Source organism: Peromyscus eremicus, chromosome 3 (genome assembly GCF_949786415.1).
Source record: "Peromyscus eremicus chromosome 3, PerEre_H2_v1, whole genome shotgun sequence".
Taxonomy (NCBI): domain Eukaryota; kingdom Metazoa; phylum Chordata; class Mammalia; order Rodentia; family Cricetidae; genus Peromyscus; species Peromyscus eremicus.
The window spans coordinates 145,507,341-145,522,898 of NC_081418.1; the positions used below are offsets into that span (position 1 = coordinate 145,507,341).

Genomic DNA, 15,558 nt, shown 5'->3' on the forward strand with positions numbered 1-15,558 from the left:
AGTAGTTTTACATGTAACATCTCAGTTAAAAAAAAACCTAAAGGAAAGATCCATACAACCTAAAATACATCCTATTCGATGAATTGAAACCGATTTCTGATTTTTCTCCCATATTTCTGCCCCTTGAGAGTCATCCTACATATTGGCAAGAGCAAAGTTTCTCACCTCCACTCGGTACTGGGACACATCTGAAACACTGCTGACGCTGTCTCGGGCATAGTTTTTCCTTTGCTCTGGAAGGGAAGTTTGGAAAAGCCATTATTGAGCTACTAATAGGCTTGCGTTCATATGTTGGAGTCACATGGCACCTCTGAAGCTAGTCTGTCTCACATATGACTACAGTAGCTGACAAGTCCCCATTGTGCCCTGTGTCTGAAAACACTCATTATTCACAGGCCATCCCAAGGTCACGAGAAAGACTAACAATACGCATCAGCCCTTGGGCCCAATTTAAATCTTCAGAGTTCCAAATGTTAAGATTATAAATGTCCTAGGTTTTAAAGTTTTTTTTTTTAATTATGTATATGCAGGTACGCTTGTGAGAATATATGCACATAAATGCAGGATCCCGAAGAGGGCAAGAGGAGGCTTTGGATCCTCTAGAGCTGGAGTGACAGGCAGTTGTGGGCTGTTCAATGTGGGAGCTAAGAACTGAACTCTGGCTCTCCACAAGAAGAACAGCAAAGCTGTCCTTCCAGCCCCCACATTATAAGTGTTCTAAGAGAAAAAAGCCACTTAATATATAGGTTTTATTAATCAGGTACCTACTGTTTATGAAAAAGGTTTTAAAAAAACAGGTTGCAAATTTCATCTGTTGATGCACCGAGGTCAAAATATAATGGCAAATGCTGTCATAGGTACTGGATTATATGAGGGAGGTGACAGTCACCACAGAGGTCATCTCCCTTCACAACACCCAAACCCATTCAATCCTAAGGACTGTCACAAACTAACAACTGTCACACACCAACAGGACACACAAATGAGATACTCAGAACCAGAGAGCCGAGCTGGTAGGGAAAATGAAGCAGCCAGGGAGGCAGCTGTGCATCAAACTAGTCAGCGGGCAGAAGAAACCTTTCCTTTGGAAGATGCTGCAAAAGCAAATAAAAGGTCCAAGAATTATCAATATCAATGTAAATATCCAATCAAGTAATTTATTTGGAAATTCAGGATTGCTTTATTTCTTCTAAGGTAGAATGCTTGGATGGAAAGTAACCTAGTGAGTGATGAGGGGACTCTGTTATTCTAAATCTAGCTTTGAGTTTGTCCCTAAGTAAGAAACTAGATTTAGGCAAGGTTCTCAGTGGCCTGGGTCTCAGAGAATTTACAGTAAAATAAAAGCTTAAACAAGTTCAAGTCCCTTAAAGCCTAAAAACCTTTGGCACACTTAAGTGTTTGTCCTAGGTTTTGTGTGTGTGTGTGTGTGTGTGTGTGTGTGTGTGTGTGAAAGAGAGAGAGAGAGAGAGAGAGAGAGAGATTGTCATATATAAAAATATCTATATTAATACATGCTGTGGGATGTTCTGTATATCAAATGTGTTGCTGATTGGTCAATAAATAAAACACTGATTGGCCATTGGCTAGGCAGGAAGTGTAGGCGGGACAAGGAGGAGAATAAAGCTGGGAAGTGGAAGGCTGAGTCAGAGAGACACTGCCAGCCGCCATGATGAGAAACAGCATATGAAGATGCTGGTAAGCCACGAGCCATGTGACAAGGTATAGATTAATGGAAATGGATTAATTTAAGCTGTAAGAACTGTTAGCAAGAAGCCTGCCACGGCCATACAGTTTGTAACCAATATAAGTCTCTGTGTTTACTTGGTCGGGTCTGAGGGGCTGTGGGGCTGGCAGATGAGAGAGATTTGTCCTGACTGTGGGCCAGGCAGGAAAACTCTAGCTACAAATGGCGCCCAACGTGGGGCAAGAGTTTCCACCTAAAACCTGAGTAAAAAGATTCTAAAACGGAGCTAAAAACAGCTCCTAGTTGTCTCTTTCAAGCTAGCGGCAGCCTGGGTGTTTGAGCTACTATGGCGGGTTCCTGGTGTGGCATGCTCGACCTGCAGTATGGCGGGAATGAGGCCTCTGCAAGTGACACATTAAGCTGTGTGGTGGATTTAGCCTTTGCTAGTACAAAAAAAAAAGTTTCTGGGCTACACGCTGCTTTGATAAAAGCATAGACCCACTATTTCTGAGAGTTGATGGCTCCCAGAGCTGGCGAAAAACGTACCACCGCCATGTTGGGAAGCTAAAGTGGGCGGAGCCAACAGCCATAGTGCCAGAGCCGTTTCAGGCTTAAAAGGCTACAGTTTAAAGCAATAGGCTCAAGCTAATATAAAAAAATAAGCCACGTAAAGATGGCTACCACACAGAAAATCTGGATTATGTTCTCTTTGATATTCGTAACTAAAGAAAAACATTTGATTACAAAAGCTGTTGAGTTATGCCAAAATGTATATTTTAAAGGTACCTTGACTTCAACATTTGGATGTAAAGATATGTTGCTTTGAAAAGGAGGCTCTGCTTTTGTTTCCACAGAAAGCCAGAGGCTATGGATTTGTTCCAGATTAAGATACATCAGGTTTGACCAGCCAAGACCCCCTAAAAGGTCTCTGATGACACCATGGCCCAGATGATCCAACATCCAGAATGGTTTCAAGGCAACTGGCTCAGACGATACAGCCTCATGGACTACTCCATAATCCTAAAATATTCTTTGTGTCCCCATAAGACACAGCGCCCCCCTCCAGCAGGAAGTAGTAAGAGAAGCTATGCCCAAATTCCCAAATATACCAAGCTGACTTTGGAGATATATAAAGGTTAAAACCTTCCTTTTTAAAAAAAAGAAAAGGGGAAGTGCTGTGGGATGTTCTGTATGTCAAATGTGTTGCTGATTGGTCAATAAATAAATCACTGATTGGCCAGTGGCCAGGCAGGAAGTATAGGCGGGACTAACAGAGAAGAGAATTGAGAGAACAGGAAGCTGGGGGAGGGAGACACTGCCAGCCGCCACCATGACAAGCCACATGTGAAGATCCCGGTAAGCCACGAGCCATGTGGCAAGGTATAGATTTATGGAAATGAATTAATTTAAGCTGTAAGAACAGTTAGCAAGAAGCCTGCCACGGCCATACAGTTTGTAACCAATATAAGTCTCTGTGTTTACTTGGTCGGGTTTGAGCGGCTGTGGGATTGGCAGGTGAGAGAGATTTATCCTGACTGTGGGCCAGGCAGGAAAACAAAGTTACAAATACAGATAGACACTAGATATGTATTAGCTTTCCGACCAGCCAGCATTTTCTAACTATAAACATGTTTCTTTTTACTCTTTGATGTCTCTATACTGAAAAGGTCTGTAAAAATTGAAGGAAGACTAAGTAAAAATATATATATAAAGAACATATGCAGACCCAAAGCATTAAAATCCAATGGTTTTAAAAACTTGGTAAATGACTGATTGGTAGTCCTATGGAAGCAGTGATCTTCCCATCCATATTTACCCAGGAAAACCTCCATGTCCCTCTTATCACCGCCCACATATTCCAGTCTATTCTGGTTTTGCTTTTGCAGCATTCAAGTGACTCAATAAAAGCACACACACCACAAAATTCAACCGTGGCTACCTTTCTTTTTTTGTTTGGATGATGATCTGAAGAAGTACGCTCCGTCTGTTCCTACCAAAATAATGTGGTCACAAGAGAGATCTGGTTTCACCTACAATTTTTTCCAGCATTTCAAAGCACACCTCTTCCCCTGTGACTGTACCTCACATATGAAGCAAAGAGATTCATGGTTTTTCTATTAGCTGTGGATTAATGTGGGATATTAATACATGGACAGTTGCTCTTGGGAAACCCCTCTGTAACACGTGAAACACAAGGTGTAACTCATGAAGACATCTGAAGGAACCACCACTTCAAAATTACAGGGTCATCAGACTCTCACTCTCTCCGGCACAGCCTCAGAACACGAGAGAGGCTGTCTTCCTGTGATGGGTCCTGTGCATAGCAGAGCAAATGGCAGTGGCTGCATGGTACCTGATGACAAGATGACATGGTGGCTCCGGCATATGCAAATGCTTGACTGGGTCTTCCAGATAAAATGACTGGCCAGCACAGGTAAAGGGCCAAAATGCTGCATGGGTTTTTATTATGAAGATGTAAAAGTTCATCCCCCAGATTTCAGAACACACAGGATTTCATCCCCAGGAAAACATTATTTATAGGAGCAGAAAATGATCAGTGGTGATGGCAATTGCTCCTTCAGACTGACTGCCAGAGGTGAGCTGTCATTCCTAATATTCCTAACTCGCTTTCTTTACCATGCTTCACATAAGGAAGATATATGCCCCAGGAAAGTATCTTAGAAGGACCCTAACATTTTATTAATGTCATTAAAATGATTTAGAAAGAAAAGAATTCTGGTGATATAAAGTCAGGAGACAAAGTTCATTATTAACACTTTAATAGGCCATTTTGAAAGGACATACCTGAAAGTCAATTGCAGTGTCTCTTTGATGAGAATCCTATATATTATTTGATAAGAATACACTTATATGTTCAGTGGTAAATAGCATTCTGGAGCCTAAGCTAAAAACTTTTCAAGCCTCAGAACAGCTTGAGAAGCATGAATGAGGCTTTCAATGAAGCCATCAAGAAGAAGCCACAGAAAATCACCGCTTTCTCAGTGGTTCTCATCCTTGGCTACCTATGACCAAGAGCTTTAAAACACACCTTGTGAGCCCCGCCCTAAAGACTCCTATGTACTAGTCCCCTTTTCCCTTATAAACTACCATTTGCCCATGGGCCATGTCTATCTCTTTATCCAGAGGCAATCAGTTGACCACACACACACACACACACACACACACACACACACACACACACACACATCCATTCTCCATCTCCCTTGTTCCTTTACCCTTCTCCCTCATGCTCTGTCTCCTATCTTTGTCTCTTATTCCCTGCCCTTTGTCCCTCTGGGGCAAATAAAAGTCCTTTGTGCTGAGAACTTGACATACTAGTCCCTTTAATACCTAAGAACAACTTTATTTTCTTTGAGTAACACTAGTTGTGTTTCATTACCTTTTTTACTTGTTTGTTTGTTTATTTATTTGTTTGTTTGCTATTAGCTTTAATCCCGTGGAACAGAACACACAAATACATTCAGACAGATTAGACTCACTAACCAATGAGAAAATTCTTTGCAGATCATCTTAGCACTGAGCTGATATGCTCTTACACAAACTGACAGCCATCTTGAGCCAGAAATATTACACTGCAGGTTCATTTAGCTGTTTAGTTTGTACAATGGTACCTACTCAGGTAAGCGGGCATTGGTAAGACTTGTTTTTATCTACTTTGCTCTATATGGCAATATTTGAAAGAGCTAATATTCAGACAAGCTAAGACTGAAAATGTTTACTTTTTCTTTCTCTAAAAAGGCATTGCTCAGAAAGAAATACCTGGACCATTAAACAGAAAACATAAAAGAACAGCTTCAGAGAATGCCTTGATCTAAATAAAACAAGGAGCTGCAGTTCATACTGCCATATTCTTAACAACAACAACAATTTCAACCAACAACAACTCTAAGTAGCTTCAGGAAGTCCCTGGAACTGACCAGATTCACTAGGCACCTCCCTGTCAAAGTAAGCAAGAAGAGCTGAGAATCCTTCTCAGAACTGCAAAGACTCTCAGACCAGCAAAGCTTCAAGGAAGATTCAGACCAGACCAGCTGACGGGAAGAAGCAGAAACCAGCTGAGCTGCCTGGAACAGGTTTAGATCAACTGAGGCACCTGGAAAGAGCACTTTTCAACCTGTTGGGCTGCCTGAAGGCTATGCAGTATGCTCCTGGTTCCCAGCTTTGTGAGCTGTCACCCATGTTGTGGTGGGCTTTAGTGATACAGCTGTCTTTCAACCATTTCTGCTCCTGTAAGTGACCCTCACCCGCATTCCTGTAAGTAACCTCAATGAAAATCATGGTTCACCAGACTGCACCTTGGTGGTATCTGCACTTTGGTCTGTCAAGGGTTTCTTATCTGGTGTAAGTAGACATCTGGTGTGAGTAGACAAGTGTGTTGTGTCTCCCTATGTGTGCCTGCTTCCTGCAGAGGCTAGAAGAGGGCATTAGACCTCTTGGAACTGGAATTATGAATGGTTGTGAGCCACTACGAGGGTCCTGGGAATTGAACCCAGGTCTTCTGCAAAAGCAGCAAGTGCTCTTAACTACTGAGCCATCTTCCCAGTCCCAGGATATCTACTTTCTTCATATTAAACTTTTGATCCACCTGGTTCTGTCACAGCATAACCCAAGACAAATTTCACCTTTCTTTCCTAACTGAAAGACATCAAAGGCCGCTTGCTATTTTGAAATAATGTTCACATCATTTTTATTAAAGAACTTCGTGTGCATGAAAGGGGGGAGAAGGACAACAGTGACTGTCAGAGGACAATTTGCAGAGGTCCACTTTCTCCAGTCACTATGTGGATCTGCAGGATCAAATTCAGATCCTTACTCTTGGAGGGGGCGGCCTGTATCCGCTAAGCCATCTCTCTGTCCCTCAAATTATTTAGTATTCTTCTTAACATGGTGTGTGTTCATTTTTTTCCTCCTCTTATTTCTGAATGCATTACTTTACACTCTCCAGTTAACACCAAGCTCCCAGCAGTTCATTAATTCTTTATATTCATTCTACAAGGAGTTATTGAGCATAAATTATACATTAGCCACTGTGCTAATCAATAAGCACAGGAATTCCTGCACAGGAATTCCTGCCATGAACAAGACAAATGGAGGCCACCTTCATGGGCTGACTGCGGACATTAGATTCACATTGCTTTTTACAATATCCATGCACTCACCCCCTACGGTGTCTGGAAAACACAGCAGACTTTTCAGAGCACACTTCCAGGCTCCGGTCCCCTGTGAAACCCCTGCTGACCACACCCCATCAAGCAGAACTGCTGTCCCGCTACATCTACTTCTGAAATACATCCCCATGGATATTTTACTTACCTTTAATTAATATTTTCTTAATATATTTATTTATGTTTTATACTATCTTATGTGTGAATGTATTTATTAATGTATTTTATTAGCCTTTTATTACAACAGTTTTCCATATATGGATATACGGTTTTTCCAGAAACGTTTGTTAGAGTCTGTCTTAACTACAATGTATATTTTGGGCATCTCTGTTGAGACTCAGATCACTGTAGCTCTATGGGATTAATTTATGGTTCCTTTCTTCTATCCCATCGGGTCACATATCTGTTTCTGTTACTATGGCTCTACAGTATAATTTGAATTCAAGAATTCCATTATCTCTAGCTTGTTCTTTTTCTCGGGACTTCTTTGGCTACTTGGAGTCTTTGGTGCTTCCATATGAATCTTAGGATTAGCTTTTCCGTGTCTCTGAAGAATGACATTGCAGTCTTGATGGGCAATGCAGTGAAATCAAGGATGCATGAGAGTAATTCTGCCAATCCACAAGCATGGGACATCTTCTTGTTCTACTGTTCTCTTCAGTGACCTGCTTCAGTCATCTTGGGTGTTTATTTTTATTTGTGAGGACACTATGAATGGGATTCCTTTCTCCCAATTTATTCTTGGCATACTCATTATTGATGCATAGAAAAGCTACTGGTTTTGTATTCTACTGCTCAATTTTCTGTTAGAGTCTTTAGGGTCTTTTCAGCATAGGACATCCTGCCCTTTTCCTTGAACATATGGACACCCCACCTTCTCTCACACGTGTGGACACCTCACCTTCTTCTCTCCCACGTGTGGACACCTCACCTTCTCTCACACGTGTGGACACCTCACCTTCTTCTCTCCCACGTGTGGACACCTCACCTTCTTCTCTCCCACGTGTGGACACCTCACCTTCTTCTCTCCCACGTGTGGACACCTCACCTTCTTCTCTCCCACGTGTGGACACCTCACCTTCTTCTCTCCCACGTGTGGACACCTCGCCTTCTTCTCTCCCACGTGTGGACACCTCGCCTTCTTCTCTCCCACGTGTGGACACCTCGCCTTCTTCTCTCCCATGTGTGGACACCTCACCTTCTTCTCTCACACGTGTGGACACCTCACCTTCTCTCCCACGTGTGGACACCTCGCCTTCTTCTCTCCCACGTGTGGACACCTCGCCTTCTTCTCTCCCACGTGTGGACACCTCGCCTTCTTCTCTCCCACGTGTGGACACCTCGCCTTCTTCTCTCCCACGTGTGGACACCTCGCCTTCTTCTCTCCCACGTGTGGACACCTCACCTTCTTCTCTCCCACGTGTGGACACCTCACCTTCTTCTCTCCCACGTGTGGACACCTCACCTTCTCTCACACGTGTGGACACCTCGCCTTCTTCTCTCCCACGTGTGGACACCTCGCCTTCTTCTCTCCCACGTGTGGACACCTCACCTTCTCTCCCACGTGTGGACACCTCACCTTCTCTCACACGTGTGGACACCTCACCTTCTTCTCTCCCACGTGTGGACACCTCACCTTCTTCTCTCCCACGTGTGGACACCTCGCCTTCTTCTCTCCCACGTGTGGACACCTCACCTTCTCTCACACGTGTGGACACCCCGCCTTCTTCTCTCCCACGTGTGGACACCTCACCTTCTTCTCTCCCACGTGTGGACACCTCGCCTTCTTCTCTCCCACGTGTGGACACCTCGCCTTCTTCTCTCCCACGTGTGGACACCTCACCTTCTCTCACACGTGTGGACACCCCGCCTTCTTCTCTCCCACGTGTGGACACCTCACCTTCTTCTCTCCCACGTGTGGACACCTCGCCTTCTTCTCTCCCACGTGTGGACACCTCACCTTCTCTCACACGTGTGGACACCCCGCCTTCTTCTCTCCCACGTGTGGACACCTCACCTTCTTCTCTCCCACGTGTGGACACCTCGCCTTCTTCTCTCCCACATGTGGACACCTCACCTTCTCTCACACGTGTGGACACCCCGCCTTCTTCTCTCCCACGTGTGGACACCTCACCTTCTTCTCTCCCACGTGTGGACACCTCGCCTTCTTCTCTCCCACGTGTGGACACCTCGCCTTCTTCTCTCCCACGTGTGGACACCTCACCTTCTCTCACACGTGTGGACACCCCGCCTTCTTCTCTCCCACGTGTGGACACCTCGCCTTCTTCTCTCCCACGTGTGGACACCTCGCCTTCTTCTCTCCCACGTGTGGACACCTCGCCTTCTTCTCTCCCACGTGTGGACACCTCGCCTTCTTCTCTCACACGTGTGGACACCTCGCCTTCTTCTCTCACACGTGTGGACACCTCACCTTCTCTCCCACGTGTGGACACCTCACCTTCTTCTCTCCCACGTGTGGACACCTCACCTTCTTCTCTCCCACGTGTGGACACCTCACCTTCTTCTCTCCCACGTGTGGACACCTCGCCTTCTTCTCTCACATGTGTGGACACCTCGCCTTCTTCTCTCCCACGTGTGGACACCTCGCCTTCTTCTCTCCCACGTGTGGACACCTCACCTTCTTCTCTCCCACGTGTGGACACCTCACCTTCTTCTCTCCCACGTGTGGACACCTCACCTTCTTCTCTCCCACGTGTGGACACCTCACCTTCTTCTCTCCCACGTGTGGACACATCACCTTCTCTCACACGTGTGGACACCTCACCTTCTTCTCTCCCACATGTGGACACCTCGCCTTCTTCTCTCCCACGTGTGGACACCTCGCCTTCTTCTCTCCCACGTGTGGACACCTCACCTTCTTCTCTCCCACGTGTGGACACCTCGCCTTCTTCTCTCCCACGTGTGGACACCTCGCCTTCTTCTCTCCCACGTGTGGACACCTCACCTTCTTCTCTCCCACGTGTGGACACCTCACCTTCTCTCACACGTGTGGACACCTCACCTTCTTCTCTCACACGTGTGGACACCTCACCTTCTCTCCCACGTGTGGACACCTCGCCTTCTTCTCTCCCACGTGTGGACACCTCACCTTCTTCTCTCCCACGTGTGGACACCTCACCTTCTTCTCTCCCACGTGTGGACACCTCACCTTCTTCTCTCCCACGTGTGGACACCTCGCCTTCTTCTCTCCCACGTGTGGACACCTCACCTTCTTCTCTCACATGTGTGGACACCTTGCCTTCTTCTCTCTCACATGTGGATACTTCTTCCTCTAGCACAAATATCCTTCCACTCTTTTCTCTTACCTTATCTTGCTATGAATGATGTCGGTGGATTTTGCTAATGACTTATTCCACATCTATTGAGACAATTTTATGATTCCCCCAATTCTATTTATGTGCTGTCTTATGTTTATTGACGTAGATTGAAACCTTTTTTTTGCATTCCTGAAATGAAGCCAACATGGCCATGGTTTATGATCTTTTTGCTGGCTGAATTCTACTTTGCATGTATTTTATTGAGAATTTCTGAATCTATGTTCATCAAGGAAATTGATTTATAGTTTCCATTTTTGTTATTCCTTCTCCAGGTTTATTATCAGAATGAAACTGGCTTCATAGAAAGAATTTGATAGTGTTCCTTCCTTTTCTGCTTAGGGGGCGTGTGGGGAGCCTTGGTGGTAATTCTTCTTGTAAGGCCTAATAGAATTCAGAAATGTATCCATATGCTCCTGGGCTCCTCTCTGCTTGAAGACTTGAAAGCTGCTTCTAACTCATTGCAACTCTCTCTCCCCTCTCTCTTTCTGTGTGTGTGTGTGTGTGTGTGTGTGTGTGTGTGTGTGTGTGTGTAAGTTGCTCAATTGTTCACGTCCTCTTGGTTCTACCTGGATATATGGTCATGTGTGTTAGGAAATAGTTCCTGCTAGTCTATCTCACCATAATTCACACTGGTGATGATAATCTGTCATTTACCTTTGAAATGACTCAAAAGGCATAAAAACAGAGATGATAATGGCGATAATCCAGCATACCAATGGACTTCATAAATATCAGTCTCAAAATGAAAAGTTGAAGGGACTGTTTTATCCTCACAAAATTCACTTCATTTATTCAGTCTCTTCAAGCAAATCTCCGCACTACAAGACCCTTAGAGGCAGGGATCAGACATTACTGGTCCTGTTTTGAGTACATACTAATCACACAATAAGTATGTACTGAATACATCCTCTATGGACAACCACAAGTGACTCAGCTGTGGTAAGAATGTGTCACTGTGGGTTTTACCCATAGACAAATGCTATTCTCAACTAGTCAGAGAAGCCTCTTTCCAATGAACAGCCTCACAGCTGCTCACGGTGCTGAGAACAAGGATGGGTACAGGAGTGAGAACCAGGGCTTGGCCTTAAACAACTACAGCATCTGCTAAGGCCCAAGGAACGCCATGGAAGAGGGACAGGAACGAACGTGAGGCCTGAACAAGAGCGAAAGGGCTGGGAAATGCCATCTTCTGTGAAAGACACATCACTGCAACCGCAGACTCACAGCCCCTGCTAATGTCTATACTGGGCTGGCACAAGATGGACCTGTCGACAGTCAGGCGTGGGTGGAGGAGGGACTCAGGGGGCCTCGGCCTTCACTGCTGAACTGGTAATAAATTGGAGGAGATATGGAGTCATTGCTTTCCAACGCACACCCACTGGTGACCGCACCAGGCCCCGGTGGAGAGCTCCAGCTCAGTGGTCACACAATGGCCCTGGTTAAAGTACACGGATCACAAAAGAACCAAGGGCATGAACCTGGGAAAGGGACATGCAGGGAATGTGGGGGATGTTGATAGGGATGGGAGGGATATAAAAGAGGGTGTGGGAGAGTAATAAGAATACATTGTGTGTGTGTGTGTGTGTGTGTGTGTGTGTGTGAAACTGTCGAAGAGCAAAGTAAGAAAAAAGAATGTCTCAATATGACACAAACAAAATTAAAAATGACATTATTGGCATTATAGCCATTGAGAAACACATTTATATACGGTATTAAATCCATTTTATGACTGTATGATTTGAGTTGTAAAATCAACTCACTAAGAATATAGGTCAAAACAAATCACAAAACTTTAGGATTGGTAAGTCTTACCACCAAAGCCATAAATCTAGATAATGTATAATAATTGCCAAACTTAGAAAATGCTACTTGTTTCCATAACACATAGTAACCATGGTAATAAGCATACTAATAGGACATAAGTACAGTGCTTTCTGCTCCTATAATACTTTGGAAATAGTTTACTACATATCATTTAGTTCTTATTACCAGATAGGAACCTAATAAAGATGAGCCAAATGAGGTACAAGCAGGTATCATCATTTGCTCAAGGTCACTCAGCTGCTAAGTAGAAGAACTATAGTTGAATATGGGAATGCTTGCCACTGCCTTTGCTGTGAATCACATTTCTGTCTTATTTGTTATACAATAATAAAAGGCCGTACAAATCCTCTCTATATAATATAACCTTCCTATGCTTATGTGATATGCCTCAAGAGTCCTCAACTTCTTTTTAGTAACTTGTAGTGTATTTTAGCTATTAAAAAAATAGTAGAGGGGGCTGGCGATGTAGTTCAGCTTGTGGCATGCTTGCCTACCTTGCACAAAGTCCTGGCCTCAGTCCTGAGCACTGCATAAGCTGGACCCAGTGACATATGACTGCAAACGGCAGCACGCAGGAGGTGGAGGCAGGAGGATCAACAGTTCAAGGTCGTGCTTGGCCACATAGTGAGGTCAAAGCCACCTGGGATACACGAAACTTTGCCTCAAAACTAAAATTATGCATATGTAAGACAAATTAGAGAGGTTACTAGAAGTCCTGGAATGATTAGCGAGAATGTCTAATTAGTGTGTATTCCAGGATGAAATTCTACCAAGATAACTAGTCATATTGACATACTACCCCAAATGTTCAATAGCTATACGGGGAAAGGGGCATCATCCGTGGGCCCACGATCATCAGCTGGCTTCAGTCCTGAGCACTGCATAAGCTGGACATGGTGACACATGGCTGCAAATGATCATATTACAAATGACACACTGGAAACCCCGCCTGAGGTCTCAGCATCAAACACTAGACTTCTTAAATCATTCACTACATCACACCCATAGTTTCAGGTCATATGAAAGAAAACAGAGTTCATAGCTTTGGTTTTGCAAAGAGTCTAAAGTAGCCATTAGCTAGCTAGCTCTGTCATTTCAAACACTACAGCAGGTTAGGAGCTTGAGCAATGACCTTGAAAACACATATTGGAAGCAGTTAGACGCAGAAGCAGCTTATCAAGCAGACATACGTACCATAAAGGGCCTTTGCACTTGGTTTTGAACTATGTTCTCTATCCATCTGGGAAAAGGGTGGTGAAGATCCGTAGCCACTGTAACAATAATAAATAAAGAACGTTCATTGTCTTGAGTTAAAGTCCATAGTGGATAATAAAAATTCAGAACCAAGAGTTTAAAATGTCGATGTACTATAAGCACCAACTGTTTTCTTAAAAACACACTGAGTTTACACTAACTGAGCTAGCCAATAGGAGCAAGTTCCTGCTCAGGCAAGTCATGAATAAACAGAAATATAAATCAGGTAATGCCAGTGGGGACCATGGTGCCTGTCTCAGCCCATTCTCAATGAACCCACCAAGGCTAGAAAACACCTTATAAGAATTGTGGTTGCTCTTCAACCACAAAGGACAGAGGAATAGTGGAGAGGCAATGTAGATGGAACCCTCTTACATCCTTTCTAATAATTAAATGTGTTTCCCTAAATACAGTAAATGCGACCTGTCCTAAAGAATGTGGAGTTTCAGATAAATGCCATGATGGCAGATGTGGGAAAGCTTCATTGTGCATGCCACAGAAGATAACGGCCACTCCATTCAGGCCTGTGGTTTCACTTCATACTGGGAGGCTTGGGGATAGCTCTGTCTGGGTTTTGCTTTATGTTGTTGTATACAGTGGCAAATATCTATATAGTGTGGATATAGCTGTTTTACAAATAATAACAGAATGTTCCAGAGACAGCCAAAGCTCTGGAATATGATATACATTTGATGACAAAAGGCAGTAAGACATAAAATTCCAGATTCAAATATCTTTCAACTACATGACAGCATCCCTGGGGCTGGTATTTACTTAGCCTTTTAAAAAATAATAGCTTTTAATGATGACATGGATTAGTAATAAAAAAAAAAAAGGGAGACTACTTCTGAATGAATTAGGAATGGATTGCATAAAGAAATATAAATAATGTTTTCATTTAAAATATGTTTAAAGCTGGGCGGTGGTGGTGCACGCCTTTAATCCCAGCACTTGGGAGGCAGAGGCAGGCAGATCTCTGTGAGTTCGAGGCCAGCCTGGTCTCCAAAGTGAGTTCCAGGGAAGGCGCAAAGCTACACAGAGAAACCCTGTCTCAAAAAAGCCAAAAAAAAAAATATGTTTAAAAGTAGCTAGGCATGGTGACACATGACTAAAACACTATCCCTTGGGAGGCCAAGGCTTGTAAGATCAAGGCTAGACCAGACTGCACAGAAATTCCAGGCTAGTCTGTGTTTCCAAGTAAGAATACCTCACTAAAATAAACAAACACCACATCAAACCCCTGCCCGAACTATACATGAACCCTTCGACTTACTTCATCTGAGAAGGGTAGACTCCATAACCACCGGGAGGGTTAGACATATGACCATTCATGCCGGCTCTCACGCCTCTGCTCTAAAAATAGAAAGGCACATAGGTCAAGGTAATAAGCAAGTCAGAGCATCTCAGTTTTACTGCCAGGGTGATACTAGAAAGGCAAACAATAGGTCTCCACTTTCAAGCATTCAGGCTCAGAGGAATACATGGACACATAAATGAGGACCCAGCTGGTTTTTAAGACCATTATAGAAACTATAAGCTAATTTAGTGAGTTAAGAGAAAAACCTACAACAGCATCCTTAGTCATCTACGTGACTAGCCCGTACCACCTGTCAACTCTGTAAGATATCATTCCATTACGTCATTATAAAAGTCACGTAAACTCGATTCAGTGGAAAATGTGTAGAACACAGACAAGTATCCAGAGGAAAACCAGACCCTTTAAAGCTAAGCACGAAGAGCTCGCCTGAGGCCCTGGGTTCGATCCCGAGCACAGAACGATCACCAGAGGCCTTGTCAGTCACCTGGCTGCCTTTCGCACACATCTAGCTTCTCTCCCCTTTGCTCCCCTTCCTTCATTGCACATGTAACAGCACTTTGTTTGTTATTCTTACACACTTGGATTCGCCTCCCTTAAGACAGTATTTCCTTACACACTCCCTTTATTCCTCATGAGAAAGTGACTACCAAACTCAATACCTAATATTAAACTTCAGAAACCATTTTAAGTGCATTTTATAAATGGAACACATTTCCTTCAAATGACCGGGAGAGAAAGCTCAGCACATCCGAGGACCGGAGTTCTGGAACCCATGGTGGAAGGAGAGAGCTGACTCCAGAAAGTTGACCTCTGGCCTCTGCTGCTACATGCACACATGCATTTGCGAACACACACACATGGCACATGCACACAATAATTAATAATAATAATACAATTTTTAATTGCCTTCAAACAAGACCAATGAGTACAAACAAGTAAAAGTCCCTCATTATC

The 15,558-nt window shown here is 44.0% G+C and overlaps 1 protein-coding gene across 1 annotated transcript in view; it reads right to left on the minus strand.

The window, feature by feature from the left end:
* The window catches only part of Eps8 (epidermal growth factor receptor pathway substrate 8), a 77,363-nt gene extending 62,728 nt beyond the window's left edge, over positions 1-14,635 (minus strand). The window contains exons 1-3 of the mRNA XM_059258726.1: positions 14,560-14,635; positions 13,227-13,303; positions 166-233 (exon numbers count right to left, since the gene is read on the minus strand). Of these exons, the coding sequence (XP_059114709.1) occupies positions 166-233; positions 13,227-13,303; positions 14,560-14,618 (204 nt within the window). The 5' untranslated portion in view covers positions 14,619-14,635. The remainder of the gene's footprint in view (positions 1-165; positions 234-13,226; positions 13,304-14,559) is intronic.
* Positions 14,636-15,558: the final 923 nt, after the last annotated feature.